General features: G+C 37.7%; 1 protein-coding gene across 1 annotated transcript in view; it reads left to right on the forward strand.

Moving 5' to 3' along the window:
- PI4KA (phosphatidylinositol 4-kinase alpha) overlaps positions 1-16,870 on the forward strand; it is a 115,630-nt gene that overhangs the window by 1,973 nt on the left and 96,787 nt on the right. The window contains 1 exon segment of the mRNA XM_025044487.1: positions 15,220-15,336. Coding sequence (XP_024900255.1) covers positions 15,220-15,336 — 117 coding nt within the window.

Genomic DNA, 16,870 nt, shown 5'->3' on the forward strand with positions numbered 1-16,870 from the left:
CTTCAGATTGTACCTCAGTCTTTTTCCTTGCTGTTATCTTTTCATTGTAATAAAATTTAGCCATGAAAACTACTATGTATGTGTGGGTGGTCTTGGGGACCCCAAATAACTTTCTTAGAGAAGGCTTCTATAGGTGGCTGATTTCATCAAATATATGTGAATTCCTGCTATCATCTAGGGTCTAGAGACTTGATTATGCTAGGGATCATTGTTACTATTTAGTCCTATAGACTATGTCTACTTACTACATTCCCCTACTCTAAAAATATAAGAAAGAATCCCTTAGCATTCATAAGGAAAAGCATCTTGAGGCTCTTAAGAGTAAAGGAATTTCTGAGTACCCATCCAGAATAATAAAGATGGAGACTTAAGGGGGGAGATAAGTAGTGAAAAATATCTCTAATTTCTTTGTTTCTATTTTCCCTCTTTTCCTTTTTCCAGAAAGCAGAGGACTGAGGAGGGTTTAGTGCAGATATGGTTGACTTGAGGAAGGCTAAATTTTCTGAAGTAGACCTGACATTTCAGCTTAGACCTTGGTAACTTTTAGTGGCACTTGAGGCACATTAATGACAACGTTCTCCATCTTTGTCCCTCTAGATGCCACGGTTGTCACCCACTCTAATCCCAGGCTGTGAAATCAAGCCTATCACTATTTAGCGTGGATTTTATTTTTTCTTTAATTAATTAATTCATTCTTTTATTCAGAAAACATTTATTGAGCACCTACTATTAATTGGTACATGCTAAATAAATAGTCCCAGCACTAGCATCACCGACTCAGCTCCACCTCAGATCATCAGGCATTAGATTTTCATAGGAGCGCTGGTCCCTTTGCCAAAAAGGTTGGGGACCGTTGCCTTAGAGTGATCTGCCATGGAGTAAAAATAATGATACTGGCATTTTTTTCAGCATCATGAAGCTGAACATTTCCCATCCTCTCTCCCTTTCCTTTGTGAGGCCATGTTAAAAAGCAACCACCCATGGAGTAAGGGGAGAGAGAAAGCACATTAGCAGAGGGCATCATGTTGCTAGAACCATTGTTATTAAAGCAGCTCTAAAATATTTTAAGAAGAAATTGGAAGAAGAAAATCTCTACCTGTAATAATGCCACATTAACTGTACTCCTTGCTAGGGCGGCCATAACAAAGTACTACAATGGCTTAAACAACAGAAATTTAATTTCTCATAATTCAGGAGGCTAGAAATCCAAGATAGAGGTGTCAGCAGTGTTGATTTCTTTTGAAACCTCTCTCTTTGGCTTGTCGATGGCCATCTTCTCCCTGTATCTTCACAGTCTTCTCTCTGTGCCTGTGTGTGTCCTAATCTCTTCTTATAATAAGAACACCAGTCAGATTGGTAGGACTGGCCTACCCTAATTATCTTGTTTTAACTTAATTACTTCTTTGAAGACCCCATGTCCAAATACAGTCACATTCTGAAGTACCTGAGGACTTAAATAGGTGAATTGGGGTGGGGACACGGTTCAGCCCATAACATTAACCCATCAGCAGTTTCATTTCTTAGAGCTCTTTTTTTAATCTTCAACCATATATAACTATATTTATTTCCTTCTTCGTATTTGTTATTTTAATGGCTTCATGCCATCTTTTGTATTGACAGACCATAATTTACTTAAGCATTTCTGTTTAAACTTTCTAGTTTTTCCTTTGTGCAGCAGCATGTTTGTACACTTGGCATTTTCTCATCTTCTGAATTACATTCTTGTATTAGATTGTAGATGGGTTTTGATGTTTTCAGCCCAGTTGTTTTCAAAGGACTGCATGTAGTTATGACAGCATCAGCAGGACACCTTGTGCATATTTATCTTTAGCTTCACCAGTGTTGGATTTTATTTATTTTTCCTGCCAGCTTAGGTCCCAAGATGATACTTGACCATGGTTGGCTATGATAAATTATGAATTAAACAACCAGAAAAAAAAAAAAAGGCTGAAGTGATTGTGTGATACTGCTGTGTTCTCGTTTTCTGTTTTGTGGAAACTTGAGTACAGCATTCTCTTCATACTTGCGGTCCTGTTGCTTGAATACTGACTCCTAGCTGTGCCTACTCTGGGTAGCTTACTTTCTAGAGTTGGGTCTGTTAGGTGTGCACCCAATCCCAGCCCTCAGCTAACTTACAAATAAGTAGCAGCAGTGATAGTGCAGGGCTGGCCGATTGTATGTCCAGAAAGAGCCAGAGGCAGACTATGTGGCTTTTCAGTAAAAATCCCCCGGGAAGATATTTAGCTGTTTTGCACTTTGCTGGGATAAGAATGTGAGGTGCAGATATTTTTTTTTCTTTGGGTACCAAACCATTTCTCCATGGCTTTTGACAGGTATGTGAAAAATGTGATAGAAGTTTGAAAAGGGAAACATGCTCTAAGAAAGTGAAAATGTTGTGGGCGCTTGCTGGGAGGTTACTTTCCCCTGAGATTTTAAGTAGGGAAGGCTTGGAAGTGGTGAAGATGGGCATACGTAGATGCTAAGAGTAGTGAGCAAAGGAAGGTCAAAGCACCAAGGAAAATGAGGAACAAGTAAGAGCGGGGTCTGTAGAAACAGTAAACCTAAAGGGAAGAGTGGAGATGAGACTGGAGAAGAAAGCGAGTGACCTCATATGTAGTCCCTGACTCAGAATTTGGATTTAACGGATGAGACAGGGAAGAGCCCTTGAATATTTCAGGGCCTGAAAGCGATGTGCATTAGGAAGATTATTATGGCTTCATTGTTTATGTCAATGCTCTTAGGAAGTCTAAGAATTGATGCATCACTAGCTGTTTGCTCTCTCAGAGGGCAGAAATGTTTTATTTCTGACTCCTTACTGCTGATTTTCTTTTCTGCTGCCTGTGTTTGCAGTTTGTACCCAGGGGAGATGTGGTTGCTTCTAGTCCCTTTCACCATCAGCCGTTCCCAATGTTGATTTTAATTGCTGAAGTTTATCTCTGCACTTTATTTTCCTGATTACTTTATATATTTATTGTTGTTGTAGTTGCATTTTGTATTTGCAAGTAACTTGGCATTTTGGGAAAAAGCTTAGCTTTTATTGAACATTGCCAAGCCAGCCAGACCACTACTTTTGTGTGTGTGTGTGTGTGTGAAATTGACGAGTAGATACAGGGTTGAGGCAAAAATCCTCAGTTCTCACTTGCATTTATTTGTTGAATTTTGAGAGGCTTGCTGTCTATTGCTGAAGCCATTCTCCTTTTCTGAATGTTTCTGTGTTTAGAGCTGGTCTGGAAGCCTGGATTCAGGACAGTTAACGCTATATCCATTATGAAAGCAAAAGATGGTGACATTCATTCATTCATTCATTCATTCATAGAATAAATCTTTGAGTGCTTGTTGTGTGCCAGGCCCTGGAAGGGCCCATTAGAGGGATGAATAAATAGACATTGTCTTGCAGTTATGGAGTTACCATGAAGAGAGACAGGCAAATAATTACAAGTAAATATAACTTAAAATGGTAACAAGTGCTATGAAACAGAAGTAAATGGTGTTGGTGAATTTTATCTCAATTAAAAAGAAAAAGGTAAATGGTATGAAGAGAGATAAAATGGGGTCCTGATTTATGTGAATATCAGGGAAGACTTTCAACAAAACTAAAGGATGAGTAGAAGTTAGCCAACAAAGTGTGTAAAGAAAGAATACTGCTAGCAGAGAGAGGGTGCAGCTTGTTCAAAAGCCCAGGGGAAGGAAAATTTTTGACTCATTCAGTGACCTTAAAGAAGGCTACAGTGGTTGCAGCTTTGGCGAGTACACAAAAATAGCCTGGGGAGGTGGGCCGGGCTTGATTATCTAGGGCAGGTTGTGGAAATTATTTTGGACTTTATCCTAAAAGCAACTTAATAGCTGAATAGCCCTCTAGGGGATTGGTGAAGATTATAAAATATTAATGAGTAAAATAAAAATGTCAATTGTGATTGGAATATAGATGGAAATATTTTAAGAACACTTTAAGTAGAGTTGTGAAAATTGCATTTAGTATGAATGTTAAATATTTTTTTTCTGATGTCTTTTCTCACTTGGGAGAATCGTCTGTTAGATCTTTTAGGGGAACTTATAAGATCATAGGAATTTGGACCTTCCTTCTTATCTAATATAAGCATTTAAAGATACAAATTTCCGCCAAATGCTGCTTTAGCTACATCTCACACATTTTGTAAGATGTTTTTTTTTCCATTATGTTCAAAATATTTTTTCTAATTTCTCTTATGATTTCTTTTTAAAAAATTATTTTTTATTTATTTATTTTTTTTTAGGCGAGGCAACCCTTGCTTGACCTCACAGATTGCAAGGACCTTGTCTGCTTGCAATCCCTTATTTTTTACACCTACAGCACCTGGCCTTCCTAGGTGGTCTCCTATCCAAGTAATAACCAGGCCCGACCTTGCTTAGCTTCCGATATCAGACAGGATTGGGCTTGTTCAGGGGCATGGCCGTAGACCTATGATTTCTTCTTTGATTTTGAAGTATGTAGAAGTATATTGTTTAGTTTCTAAAACTGGAGGATTTGTAGATATTTTACTGTTGTTGATTTCTAATTTTATTCTGTTACAATCAGAAAACATAATGTTTGATTTCAGTTATTTTTAATTTATTGAGACTTATGACGTAGCATATGTTAAGATATATCTTGGTAAATTTTCCAGTTGTACTTGAAAATGTATATTCTGCTTTTGTTAGGTGGAGTTTCCCATAGACATTAGTAAGATAGTAGGTTTTTCAAGTCTTCAGTATCCTTACTGATTTTCCTTCTATTTGTTCTATCAGTTACTGAGAGAGGAATGTTGAAGTTGCCAACCATAATTGTGGATCTATTGATTTTTTTTCTTTGAGTTCTTTTAGTTTTTACTTTATATAATTTGAAACTTTATTCTTGGGAGCATACACACTTATCATATGTATAGTTGATGTCCTCAACATCAATTGACCTCTATCATCATGAATAGTTATAATCTTTGTTCTGAAATCTACTTTGATATTAATATAGCCACAGCAGCTTTCTTGTTAATGGTGTTTGCATAGTATATTTTTTCCCATCCTTTTACTTTTAGCCTGTGTCTTTACATTTAAAATGATTTTCTTGTAGACAGTAGGTAGCATGCTCTTTTTCCAGTCTGAAAATCTTTCAGTTGGAGTGTTTAGATCCTTTACATGTAATAAGATTATTGATATGGTTGTATTTAAATCTGTCATCCTGATATTTGTTTTCTATTTGTCCCATCTCTTTTTTTCTTGCCTTCTTTTGGCTTCACTGAACTTTTTTTTTTTAACTTTTCCATTTACTCTCCACTGTTGGCTTATTAGCTTTTTTAAAAAGTGGATTTTCTAGGATTGAAATATGCATTTCTTTAATTTGTCATAATTTACCTTCAAATAACATTATACCACTTTATTTATAATGTAATAACCTTACAATTGTAATTCCATTTTTACCTCATCTTTTGTGATAGTTGTCATAGATTTTTACATCTATGTTCTAAAACTCCACATACATTGTTTAAATAATCATAAAAATGAGAAAAAACATATTTACAGATACACCATTTTCAGTTTTCTTTATTTCTTTATGTAGATTCATGTTTATCCCTGGTATCATTTAACATTTTTTTTATAGTGTGGGTCTGCTAGTGTGATGAATTCTCTCAGCTTTTGTTTATCTGAAAATTTTTATCAGTTTCATTTTTGCTGACTACAGAATTCTAGGTTGGCAGATGTTTTTATATTAGCACTTAAAAGGTGTCATTTCATTTTCTTCTAATTACAAAACTGGTTAATTTTATCCTTGTTTCTTTGTATCCATTTTTTTTTCTCCCTCTGGATATTTCTAAGATTTTTCTCATTTTTATTTGCTTTTTCAGAACTTAATTATGATATGCCTTTATGTGGCTTTCTTTTTATTTATCTTACATGGAATTTATTGAGGTTTTTAGATTTGTGGGCTTATATAGTTTTATGAAATTTGGAAAAACTTTTGCCATTATTTCTTAAAGTAGTTTCATCTGTCTCTCTCCCCCTTTTTTCCCTCTGGACTCTGATTACTTGTAGGTTACAGATTGTCCCACATGTTGTATCTCTGATCATTTTCCCCACCCTTTTTTCTTCTGGGCATCATTTCATCTAGTTTCTATTGACAAGTTTTCAGGTTCACCAGCCTTCCTTCTGCAGTCTCTAATTTGTTGGTAATCCAAGCCAGTACTTTTTAAAAAGTTGCTTAAGATATATTTTTCATCTCCAGAAATTCATTTGATTCTTTTTGTATCTCTCTCTGCACACTCTGTTCATGTTTTCCTTAAAACGTTTGAACATAGTTATAACAGCTGTTTTAATGTCTTTGCCTGCTAATTCCATCATTTGTCATTTTCTGGTTCTAATTCTTTTTTCAGGGGTCCCCCAAGACTACCCACAATTTCAGTGAGTTACTGGAAGGATGTATGGAACTTAGTGTATAGTTTACTTGTGGTTAAGGTTTATTACAGTGAAAGAATACATGGTAGGATCAGCAAGGGGAAAAGACAGCGTGTGCTCTCTCCTTCTGTTGAAGAGACACATCAGATGTGCTCCTTTCCTTAGCAACAAAAGTATGCATTAACATATGTGCAATATTTCTGCCCAGAGAAGCCAGTTAGAAACTCAGCATCCAAGGATTTTGTTGGCGGGTGGTCATATAGGTACCCTATGTCTAGCAGCTGTCGAAATTCCAGATTACCAAAGGCAAATCAGTGTTCAGCATAAGTCACATTTTACAGTTGAGGCATAGTGAACTACCCTTACTAGTTAGGGAATGGAGAAAACAGTCGAAGTGCCAAATTCCCAGACCCTATCCCAGGGCCAGCCTTGTAAGCTGGCATACCTTAGTATTCATCAGACTCAGAGGACTCTTTTGTAGATTCCTGGAGTATTTTTCTGCTGAGCTCTCTCTTCTTCATAAATTTTAGCTCCCTTAGACTTCCTGTATTCCCATATTTGTTTCTTCAACTTAATGAGACCACATGGTCTGCTTGGGATTCCCTTCCTTGTTCTGTGGTTCAGGATATGTCTTCTGGCAGAAAACCAGGGCAGTCATAGAGCTCACTTTGTTTCCTCTCTCTCAGGTATTAGAGTCCTGCGCTCCATGTCCAGTTTATGACACCAGTGGTTTCATATATTTGTATATTTTTCTAGTTTTATGGCAGGAAGATAAATCCAGGTCCTTTTATTCCCTCTTGGCTGTAGGTGGAAGCTCTTGGATCACAGGATTTTATTGCTGGAGTAGAGACTGCAAAAAATCAGTCTGGTCATCTTTTAATATATGAGAAAACTTTAGTATATGAGGTTTGAGGGAGATGATTTGACAATATTGGCATAGTTTTAAGACACGAGCAAGATTCCCTATGTTTTTGTATATATACACACTTTGTAATTTGTCCACATTTTACAGAAAGAAATACAAAGACAGAGATGTTCAGATAGGTTTTGTCACTTGTTTAGGGTCACAGAGATAAGAAGTGGAAGAGCTGGACTGAAAATCAGAACCTCCTAAAACTCTGTGCAGCTCTCCTGATCATTGGAGTAGTGCCTATGGAAACGATGTGCCGAGACTCAGAGATGTGCATTGTATGCGCGGTACCTTGCCAGGCACAAGAATGGTGGCTCATTAATTGTGCGTAAAGGCTCATGTAGTGCTGCCTGTGTTGAACATTGTAGAAAACTGTGTTAATTGGTCACACAGTCATCTGCAGATCACCAAAAGAGCATCTTTAATGAAACCCTCATCCAGGCCTGCCAGTAGGAGCAGATGCTATGCCATCTGCATCTGCAGCTTCTTATTGCATCATGTCACAATCACCTTTGTTTATCCTGATAGCTCTGAGTCCCTTAGAAATGTTAACTTATATTCAGTGCTCCCTGTGTAAGGGGCAATACATTTGAGAAAGACAATTAAAAAATGGTTTTAACAACAACAACAACAACAACAAAACTATCACTAATACTTAAAGCTTAATCTTTAGTTCTCAGGGAATTTTGTTTCACAGAAAGATATTCCCAGAGGTTTCAGATAACAAAAGTTGTATGCTTTTAAAAATTTCTTAGCCAGCTTGTAATGCAATTATTGTGGTTTTATTTTGACCTAAATACCTTACCTCCACCCACTGCTATGTTTGACTCTCATCTGCAGCTTGTGAGGGCATCTTATTTTCGATTTGGTTTGGCATTTCCTTACCTTGGCAGTCTAAGTTCACCTCGTGGTCTCTCTCTTTTAACAGCCGTGGGTTAAAGTGTAGTCAGAAATTCTTGTCAAAGTCCATGTAAGTTACCTCTCTTGCCTTGCTGTGGTCCATTGGCTTATTGACCTCAGAGTGGTGTGTAGAGCCCCCTTGGGATCCTTTTCATAAATGAGAGTAAACCTGGCTCTGTCAGGTTTTGAGCTTAATGACCTTTTATAATGACGAGCTCTACACCCCCACACTCCCTTAAAAACTATTTGTTAGTTTGTAGTAAATGCTGGGAAAAAAATCATTCAGTTATTTTTTCATTTATTGAGTTATAGCATCAAAGCTTTATTCTGCATTAAGACTTTGACCTTTCTGTATCTCAGTTTCTTAATCCACATAATAGATATAATTAATAATATTGACCTAATATGCTATCGTGAGGATTAGATGAGATAACACAACACCAGCTCCTGGCATGTGATAAATTCTCTGTAACCGTTAGCTGTTAGTCTTTGGAGAACGGTACACACCAGAACTGGTTCTCCCTTATCTGATATGTAGTAACTTCTATAGGATCTGGGTTCAAGTCTTCATGTACTTTTCTGACAAGAGTCAGTTTATGAGGGCATTTTGCACGTGCATGGTACTGATTATATGACAAATATCACGTCGTTAAACTCTACAGTAAGAAGCCTGAGTTTTAGTGGTCCTGTCCTCTCTTTTCTTTCCTTCTCATTTCATTAAATCCTTGTGACACTGGCACTTTTAGGTCCACTAAGTAGTTGTTAAGTTTCTGGAATGTATAAGGTACAGTGGATACAGTGATGAGGGAGATACAGCCCTGTTTGCATTGAGCAGAAGATTGTATGCAAATAACACCAAAATAAGATATAAAAAGGTAATTAAGAGTACAGAGTTCTCGGTGGGCTACTGAGAGGTGTGATAGGAGAGATCATGTCATGTTGCTGGGGTCTGGCTGGAAAAGCTGTGAGAAGCAGGAGACAGGTGAGATGATTTTAGAAGGATGAGGTAGGTTGAATGAAATGTTGCAGATGGGCAAGGACCATGGAAAAGGCCAGGCATGGAGAAGTGAGCATTTTCTTTGGGCCTGGGTGTTTGGAGAGGTTGGGGAGGACCTTCATTGCCAGGCTGGGAGTGTGCATTAGAGTGGGGAGCCATTAAAGGTGCATGAGTTCCTGGAGGGGGTGATACTGGAGTAGGGAGAGACAGAGGGTCTGGTTAAGAACCTGTTGCCTTAGGTTGTACCTAACCTGTGACATAAGGATGGGATAACACACGATGATCTGCCTGCAAGTGGGCATTTGGCAGTTGAGTGTCTGACCTCGTGCAGCCCTCCATCTGTGATCTTGCATATGTTTGGGAGTTGTTAGTGGTTCTCAGGTCTGAGGTCCAGGTGAGCATCATTTCAGTGTAGTAGTTGAACTTTTGTGCATCCTATATTTCTTTAGAGAAATTATACCAAGAAAAACTCAATGTCACATTCCATTTTTTTCCATGATTTTTTTTTTTGCTGAGATAACTTAATAATTTTGGTTTTTGTTTACATAGAGCTGTGAACTATTCAAGACCATTTTGTGAGATTAAGTTTTATGTGCCTGGGTCTCTTGTTTCAGATGGTATGTCTCTGCCATGCCTGTTGCAGCCCTGGGTGTCTCTGTCAGGGTTGGAATAGCTGCATCTCTTGCTCCATGAAAAAGAGGAAAACTTTTCTACTTAGATTGAGACTCTTGGGGAAGTTATATTTAAGTAGGAGTTGTTTTATGGATATTAAGGTGTTGGACTTAAAGAAGTTGTAGGACCATTGTATGTAGAAAATGTCTGCTCAGCTTATTTTATCCAGATTTTCTTTCAGTTCTGAGTTACATTTTTGTTCTTGAATTACCCAGATTCTATCCATTGAAATATTATACACTTTTATTTCTGAGCTCTAAGAGCATAAATATTATTGTCCTTTTAAAAATGAGATTTGCATTAATGGCAAAGTTGTTTCCTACTATTTTAAAATATATATATTATTCTGAATCTGAGGTTAACAATGTTTCTTAAGGGTAATACAGAAGAGAGTAAAGGAGGAAATAAATATTGCCTGTAATCCAATTACTAATTTTTGTATCTTTCTAGGCAGGCCAAATTCTGAGTTTTGTTTAGTACTCCTTGACTAATTGTGTTAATTTCCTATTGCTGCTATGACAAATTAGCACAAATTTAGTGGCTTAGAACAACACAAATTTATTGTTTTTCGGTCTGTAGATTAGAAGCCCAACACTAGTCTCACGGGACTAAAGTCATGGTGATGTCAGGGCTGTGTACCTTTCTGGACACTTTAAGGGAGAACCCATCCCATTTGTCTTTTATAGCTTCTCAAGTCCCCCACACTCCTGGTTCATGGCCCTTTCCTTCATTTTCAAAGCCAACGACATGGGGCCAAACCCTCATGGCACATCACTCTGACCTCTTCTTCTACCTCTCCTATTAAGGACCTTTGTGATTACACTGGGCCCACTCAAGTAATTCGGGATAATCTCTCCATTTCAAAGTCCTTAACCTAATGACATCTATAGAGTTCCTCTTGCTATGTAAGGTAACATATTCACAGATTCTGGGGATTAGAACACAGACATCTTTGTGGAGCCTTTATTCTGCCTCCCACACCAATGTAGTTCATGCATCCTTGAATCGTTATGTAGATCTCTAAGTTGTTTAATAGTTCTTTTTGGTATCTGTCCTTCACATTTTAAAACTCCTTTTAGAGTAATTTCTAAATGGTCACAAATGATTTCTGTTTAAATATTTTTAATTGAGTGGAGGTAGGAAAGGAAGGTCTGAAGTCATAGTAGCTTGGAGTCCCTTAGAGCCCCTCTGGGCATTTGAGATAAGGGTGCCCAGACAGTCCAGAGGAGGCAAGGATGGTAAAAACTGCTGCCTTCAGATATCTCTACTGAGTATGGTGACAGCTGTATGGGCAGTAGGATTTAGAAATGTTCATGATGCTGAATTCTTATCCTGGGATATTGCTAGTACCTATTCTATTAGTGTAGTACTTAAGAAACAACAGAACTAGCAAACAGAAAACCCAGCCTAGCTCAGAACACCTACACTGTGAGGAGAAATCCAGTTCTTACACTTGCCATAAAGGGGGAATCTTGGGGTTTGCCTCTACCCTCTGGGGCAAGTGCTGGGATGGGCTGGCAGCAGTCCTCCAAATAGGGGAGGGTCTGGATTGGGAAGAGAACTGGCCACAATAGTCAGAGTGAAGTCTGGGCAAAAAGTAAGAATAGACGAGAAGGCCTGCAGGCTGGGGGAGAGCGAGGGTGGCTGTTATCATTCATGTTTGCAGTGGAGGAGATGGGGATTCAAAGATGCGTGATGATTTTTGCCCTCAAGGAGCTTACAGGTTAGTGGGGAGACAGAGAAATGCACTAGTAACTGTAACATTAAAGGTGGGGTAACTCCTGCTGTTGATGATGTTACCGGAGCCCTTCAAATAGGTAAATTGTGTTTATAACCTGATTGTCTTCAGGCTAAACATTCCTTTAACCACTCCTTGTATGGAATGTTTCCTAGACCTCACATGCTGCATGTCTGTCTATGTGGATACTTTCTAGTGTGGCAAAGAGGCAATTAAAATAATCTTTCCCTCACTTCCACATGCCACCCATCATCAAGTCCTGAAACTCTTCCTTTGAAACATATCCTGAGCTGGTCTATTTCTGTCTCTTCTCATTTTGTGGCCATTACCAACTCTGTCTGAACTACTGCAGGATTTCCTGACCTATTTCTTTGCTTTTCCCCTTGTTCTTCAAAATCTATTCTTCATGCAGCACCTCAATTCTAAACTTGAGTCATTAAGGCTTCTGTGTGTGCGCCCCAGCGGCTCTGGCTTCCCATTGTTATTACAGTACAGTCTAGGCTCCCAACCTGGCCTGTGGAGTTCTGTGGGGTTGTCTCTGCCTGCGCTTGGACTTCTGGGCATCCCTGCATTCCCTTTCCCACCGTGCTGCTGCCCCAGTGGGCTCTGCTATTATGCTCTTTCCTGATTTTTCCTGGCTGGTTCCTTCTTAATTGAACCTAGTTTAATGGGCACCGTCTTAAAGAGAACATCCTTGATCACCCCATTGAAAGTAGTCCTGCAGGCACTATTGTTGAAGAAATATAATTAAAAATAAAATCTCCCAATCCAGAAATCCTCTCCACAAAGGTAGAAGAGAAAGAAAACACTTGTGTTATTGAATAAGCATTAAACCACAGTGTGATATGCATCACAGGCAGCCCACTAAGAGATTGCAAAAACAGAAAGAAATCTCACCCTTTTATATAACCAAGCAGATACAACCTGTCACATACACGTTATGTTTTCAAGGTAAAACTTAATTAGTCCTCAGGAAAGAGGATATGACCGTCTGTGTTAGCCAAGTGGCTTTAATCAGAGGAAAAACAAACTCCTTCTATCTTTTTTGGCAGGAGGGTGTTTTGCAACTTGGAGTCAGGAACATGCTGAAGTTAGGCTCCTGCCTTCCCATAGAAACTGGGAGATAGGGGTGCTGTGTCCCTTGATTTACATTCCAAAGAGATGGCTTCCAGGTCCTTGTAAAAGGCATTCCTAGGTCATAAAGCTTACAAATAGCCAGTCTGGTCTTCAAAAGGATTTGTGTACATTTCAAAGAAAGGAGATATACTTAACAATGGTGAGTTTTCAATGTAAAAGAACAAAGAAAAAGGTCTTTACACTATCAGTAAATAGTACATGAATGAGTTAAAGGCATGTCATCTAGACTGACCCTTATATAAACCATTTGAAGGATATTATTGAAGAGCAGTAGCATGGACAGTGTTTATCCTGTACTGTGAAGTGAGTACTGAGTCCAGTTAATGACTGTGCCTTTGTATCAGGCACATTATCTCATCTAGCTCCATGCGGGGACTGCTGTGTAGATGGGGAAACTAAAAATCAGCATGTCACCCAAGTGGCCATGCCAGAACCAGGATGTGACTCTGGTTCTAACTCCAAAGTCCATGTACATTTCACACCTTTAAAAATTGTCAAGATTAGATTTTTTTATATACAACAGAAAAACAAAACATGATCTTTACCCTGCCCCAAAAGCAGTCTCTAGGGACTTAGAAAGGGACTGCAAGCAAAGATAATTAAAATTTTAAGCATCGTGTGTGTGGCATGTGGGAATACTGATGAGTTACCTTTTTGTATGGTTTCATCTTTTCCATATTTAATAATGAGATTGTGCCAGTTTTGATGAGTTTCTGAGTAGCTCTATTCTGTCTTCTAGCACCTAAGGTTCATCTTCCAAGTCTGAGGCACCATGTGTTGTCTGTGTGTTCCAGAAGGGTGTTGATTAAGTATTGCATAGTACAGGGCCAAATACATGGACTTTAACAGGGCCCCAGACTCTTTCCTCTGATTCCATTTTGATTCATTAATCAACATTCTTTGCATCTCATTGACTCATTCTGATAGAAATCCATCATCTTTCGGTCTTTTGTTTACAGTGATGTTTCTTGCGAGACTTTTTCTGTCAAGATACGCGATTCTCTGGTGAAAGTGTCTGGAGCCTCTGAAATGAGCACTTTATTGTGGTTAGTCTGCAGCTCTGTATTTTATTTCCCCTCTGATTGTGAAGCGCATTCTCCTTGTGGAGGAACAATGAAGAAAAGTGGGAATTTAGCATTTCTGTCCTCTCTTGTTACTACTTCATGTTCTTTTGCCTAAGCATTTAATTTAAAAAAGCATGTATTTCCCCTCCCCCATATATATAGATTTTTTTTTATTTTCACGTACTGGATGTTTTTTCTTATTACATAAGTAATATTTTCCCCTAGAACATGCTTTGAAAAATATAAATAAAGTACAAAGAAGAAACATAAAACCACTGATCATCCTGCCTCTCAGATATACATTTTGATATATTTTCTTCCAGTATTTTTTCTGTATATGGTAATTTAGATCATTCCTCTCATGACTTTATAGAACATTTAGAGCAAAAACACTATTTTTAATGTTTGTAATATTAGGTTAAACTTTGCAAAAGCATTGTTTTTGTAGGTTGAAAATCATTGAATATCAGCTATTTCTTATGATTCAGCCTAATATTTCATCAAGTGGTTGAATCATTTAGTCTCCCAAAGTTAAATAGATTGTTTCAGATTTTCAGTTATTTTCTTTTTTAAAATTACAGTGATAATTGGTTGACTCATTTTCAGGGCAAATGTCAAGCACTATACTTTCCTTAGCTGTTAAAACATTCCACCAGGACCATATGAATGTCAGCGAGTGACTTCTCATTGGGTCCACAGCCAAACAGCAAGGTTAGGACCTCCTGGTATGTCGAAATGCTCTGTTCAAGAGCTTGTGGCGGAGAATTTTAAAACCGACATCACCTGTTTTCCTATTCATACTAAATTCAGATTTTTTGTTCCTTTATGACAGATATTTACTGTTCGTTAATTTTGAAGATAATCTTAGTTTTTCCATTTATTCGTTAAGTTTCTGATTTATATGCCTGCTTGCCTTCTGCTAGCCACTATTACGGCATATTCAGTAATAATAAATATTGTTTATTGAGCACTTACTATGTGCTGTACACAGTTTTAAGTGCTTTACATACATTTGATTTTTAAAGAGCCCTAAGGAGGCATTATGCTAGTAGGTAGGTTTGGGTAACTGGGTTATAGGCACCACTGGAAATTGGGGACTGCGGACTGTCCTGACACCAAGTGCGGACATTAGCCATTGTGCTTTTACTGCCTGTGTATACATCATTATTACCTGCTGCCCAGGTTCCTCAGAGTGTGTTTGAGGGATATGTGTAGAATTATTTCAGAAGCTGGAGATGTCCTTTTTATGATCTTTTAATTGGAAAAAATGACTTACTGGTTATATAGACTCATTGCTCTTCTACGGTGCTGGTTTATTTTGAATGTGGGTTGATAATTTTAATTAAATTTATTAGTTAAATTAAATGTGGGTGCTGTTTTTTGTTGTCTCATTTTCTAGGTCCAAAAGCTGCTTTGTATGTGCCCCGTAGATTTCCATGGGATCTTCCAATTAGATGAAAGACGGAGAGATGCAGTGATTGCGTTGGGCATTTTTCTCATTGAGTCTGATCTTCAGGTAAGTCTTGACTAAATTAAAAGTGTTTCGACAGTGTAAAAATGGGGTATAATTAGAACTTAAATTTGTTCCTTCTTAAGTTTATCTAAAGTACTAGAAGAATGCATACAAATTCCTAATAAAAGTGGTTAGCAGTGGGTAAGACAGGGTAGGTGGAACAGGTGGGAATGAGACTTTTTCCTTTACACTTCTTAGGACATTTTGATTTTTGGACTGTATGAATAAATTATGTTGTTAAAAAAATAGAGCTGTGGGTTTTTTGTTTTTTTGTTGGTTTTTTTTTTTTTGCCAGAAAGTTAGTAAAATGCTTTGTGAAGTAACTGTGTGCCCTCTAGAGTAAACTTGATTTTCAATCTCAGGTAAAATGCTCATCAGTCAGAATTATAGTAACTTTTTTTTTCCTTCCAAAAGGACAGTATTTTTTTAAATTTTTATTTTTTCAATCACTGTTGACATACAATATTATATTAGTTTCAGGTGTATAACACAGTGATTAGACATTTATATAAGTTACAAAGTGATCACCCTGGTAAATCCAGTATCCATCTGACACCATACATAGTTATTACAATACTACTGACCATATTCTCCATGCTATATTCTACATCCCTACGACTTTTGTAATGACCAGTTTTGTACCTCTTCATCCCCTCCCCTCTTCACCCACTCGCCCACTTTTCACCCATTCTGGCAACCATTGAAATGCTTTCTGTATCTATGAGCTTGTTTCTGTTTTGTTTATCATGTGCTTTAGATTCCATGCATAAGTGAAATCATATGACATATGTCTTTCTCAGTCTGACTTACTCCACACAGCACAATACCTGCTAGGTCCATCCATGTTGTTGCAGATGGCAAGACTGCATTCTTTTTTATGACTTAGTAATCTTCCACTGTATATATGTACCACCTCTTCTTTATCCATTCATCCACTAATAGACATCCAGTTTGCCTCCATGTCTTGTAAATAATGCTGCAATGAACATATGGATGCACATGTCCCTTCAAAGTAGTGTTTTGGATTTTTTTCAAATACCCAGAAGTGGCATTACTGGGTCCTTCTATGTCTCTGGTTATAGCCTTTGTTTTAAAATCTATTTTGTCTAAGTATTGCTACCCCAGCTTTTTTGTCTGTTTGTTTCCATTTTCATGAAATATCTTTTTCTACTCCTTTACTTTCAGTCTGTGTGTGTCTTGGCGATCTGAAGTCAGTCTCTTGTAGGCAGCATGTAAAGTTCTTGTTTTCTTATCCATTCAGCCACCCTGTGTCTTTTGATTGGAGCATGTAATTTATTTACATTTAAACTAATGGTTGCTAAATGTGTAGTTATTGCCATTTTATTATTCATATTTTTGATTTTTTTTTCTCCTTAAAGAAGTTCCTTTAACATTTCTTAAAATACTGGTTTGGTGGTAATGGACTCTAACTTTTTCTTGTCTGGGAAGCTCTTTTTCTGTCCTTCAATTGTAAAGAGTAGAGTAATCGTGATTGTAGGTCATTGCTTTTCATCACTTTGAATATTTCATGCCAATC

This window comes from Pteropus alecto, unplaced genomic scaffold, assembly GCF_000325575.1.
Source record: "Pteropus alecto unplaced genomic scaffold, ASM32557v1 scaffold113, whole genome shotgun sequence".
NCBI classification, from domain to species: Eukaryota; Metazoa; Chordata; class Mammalia; order Chiroptera; family Pteropodidae; genus Pteropus; species Pteropus alecto.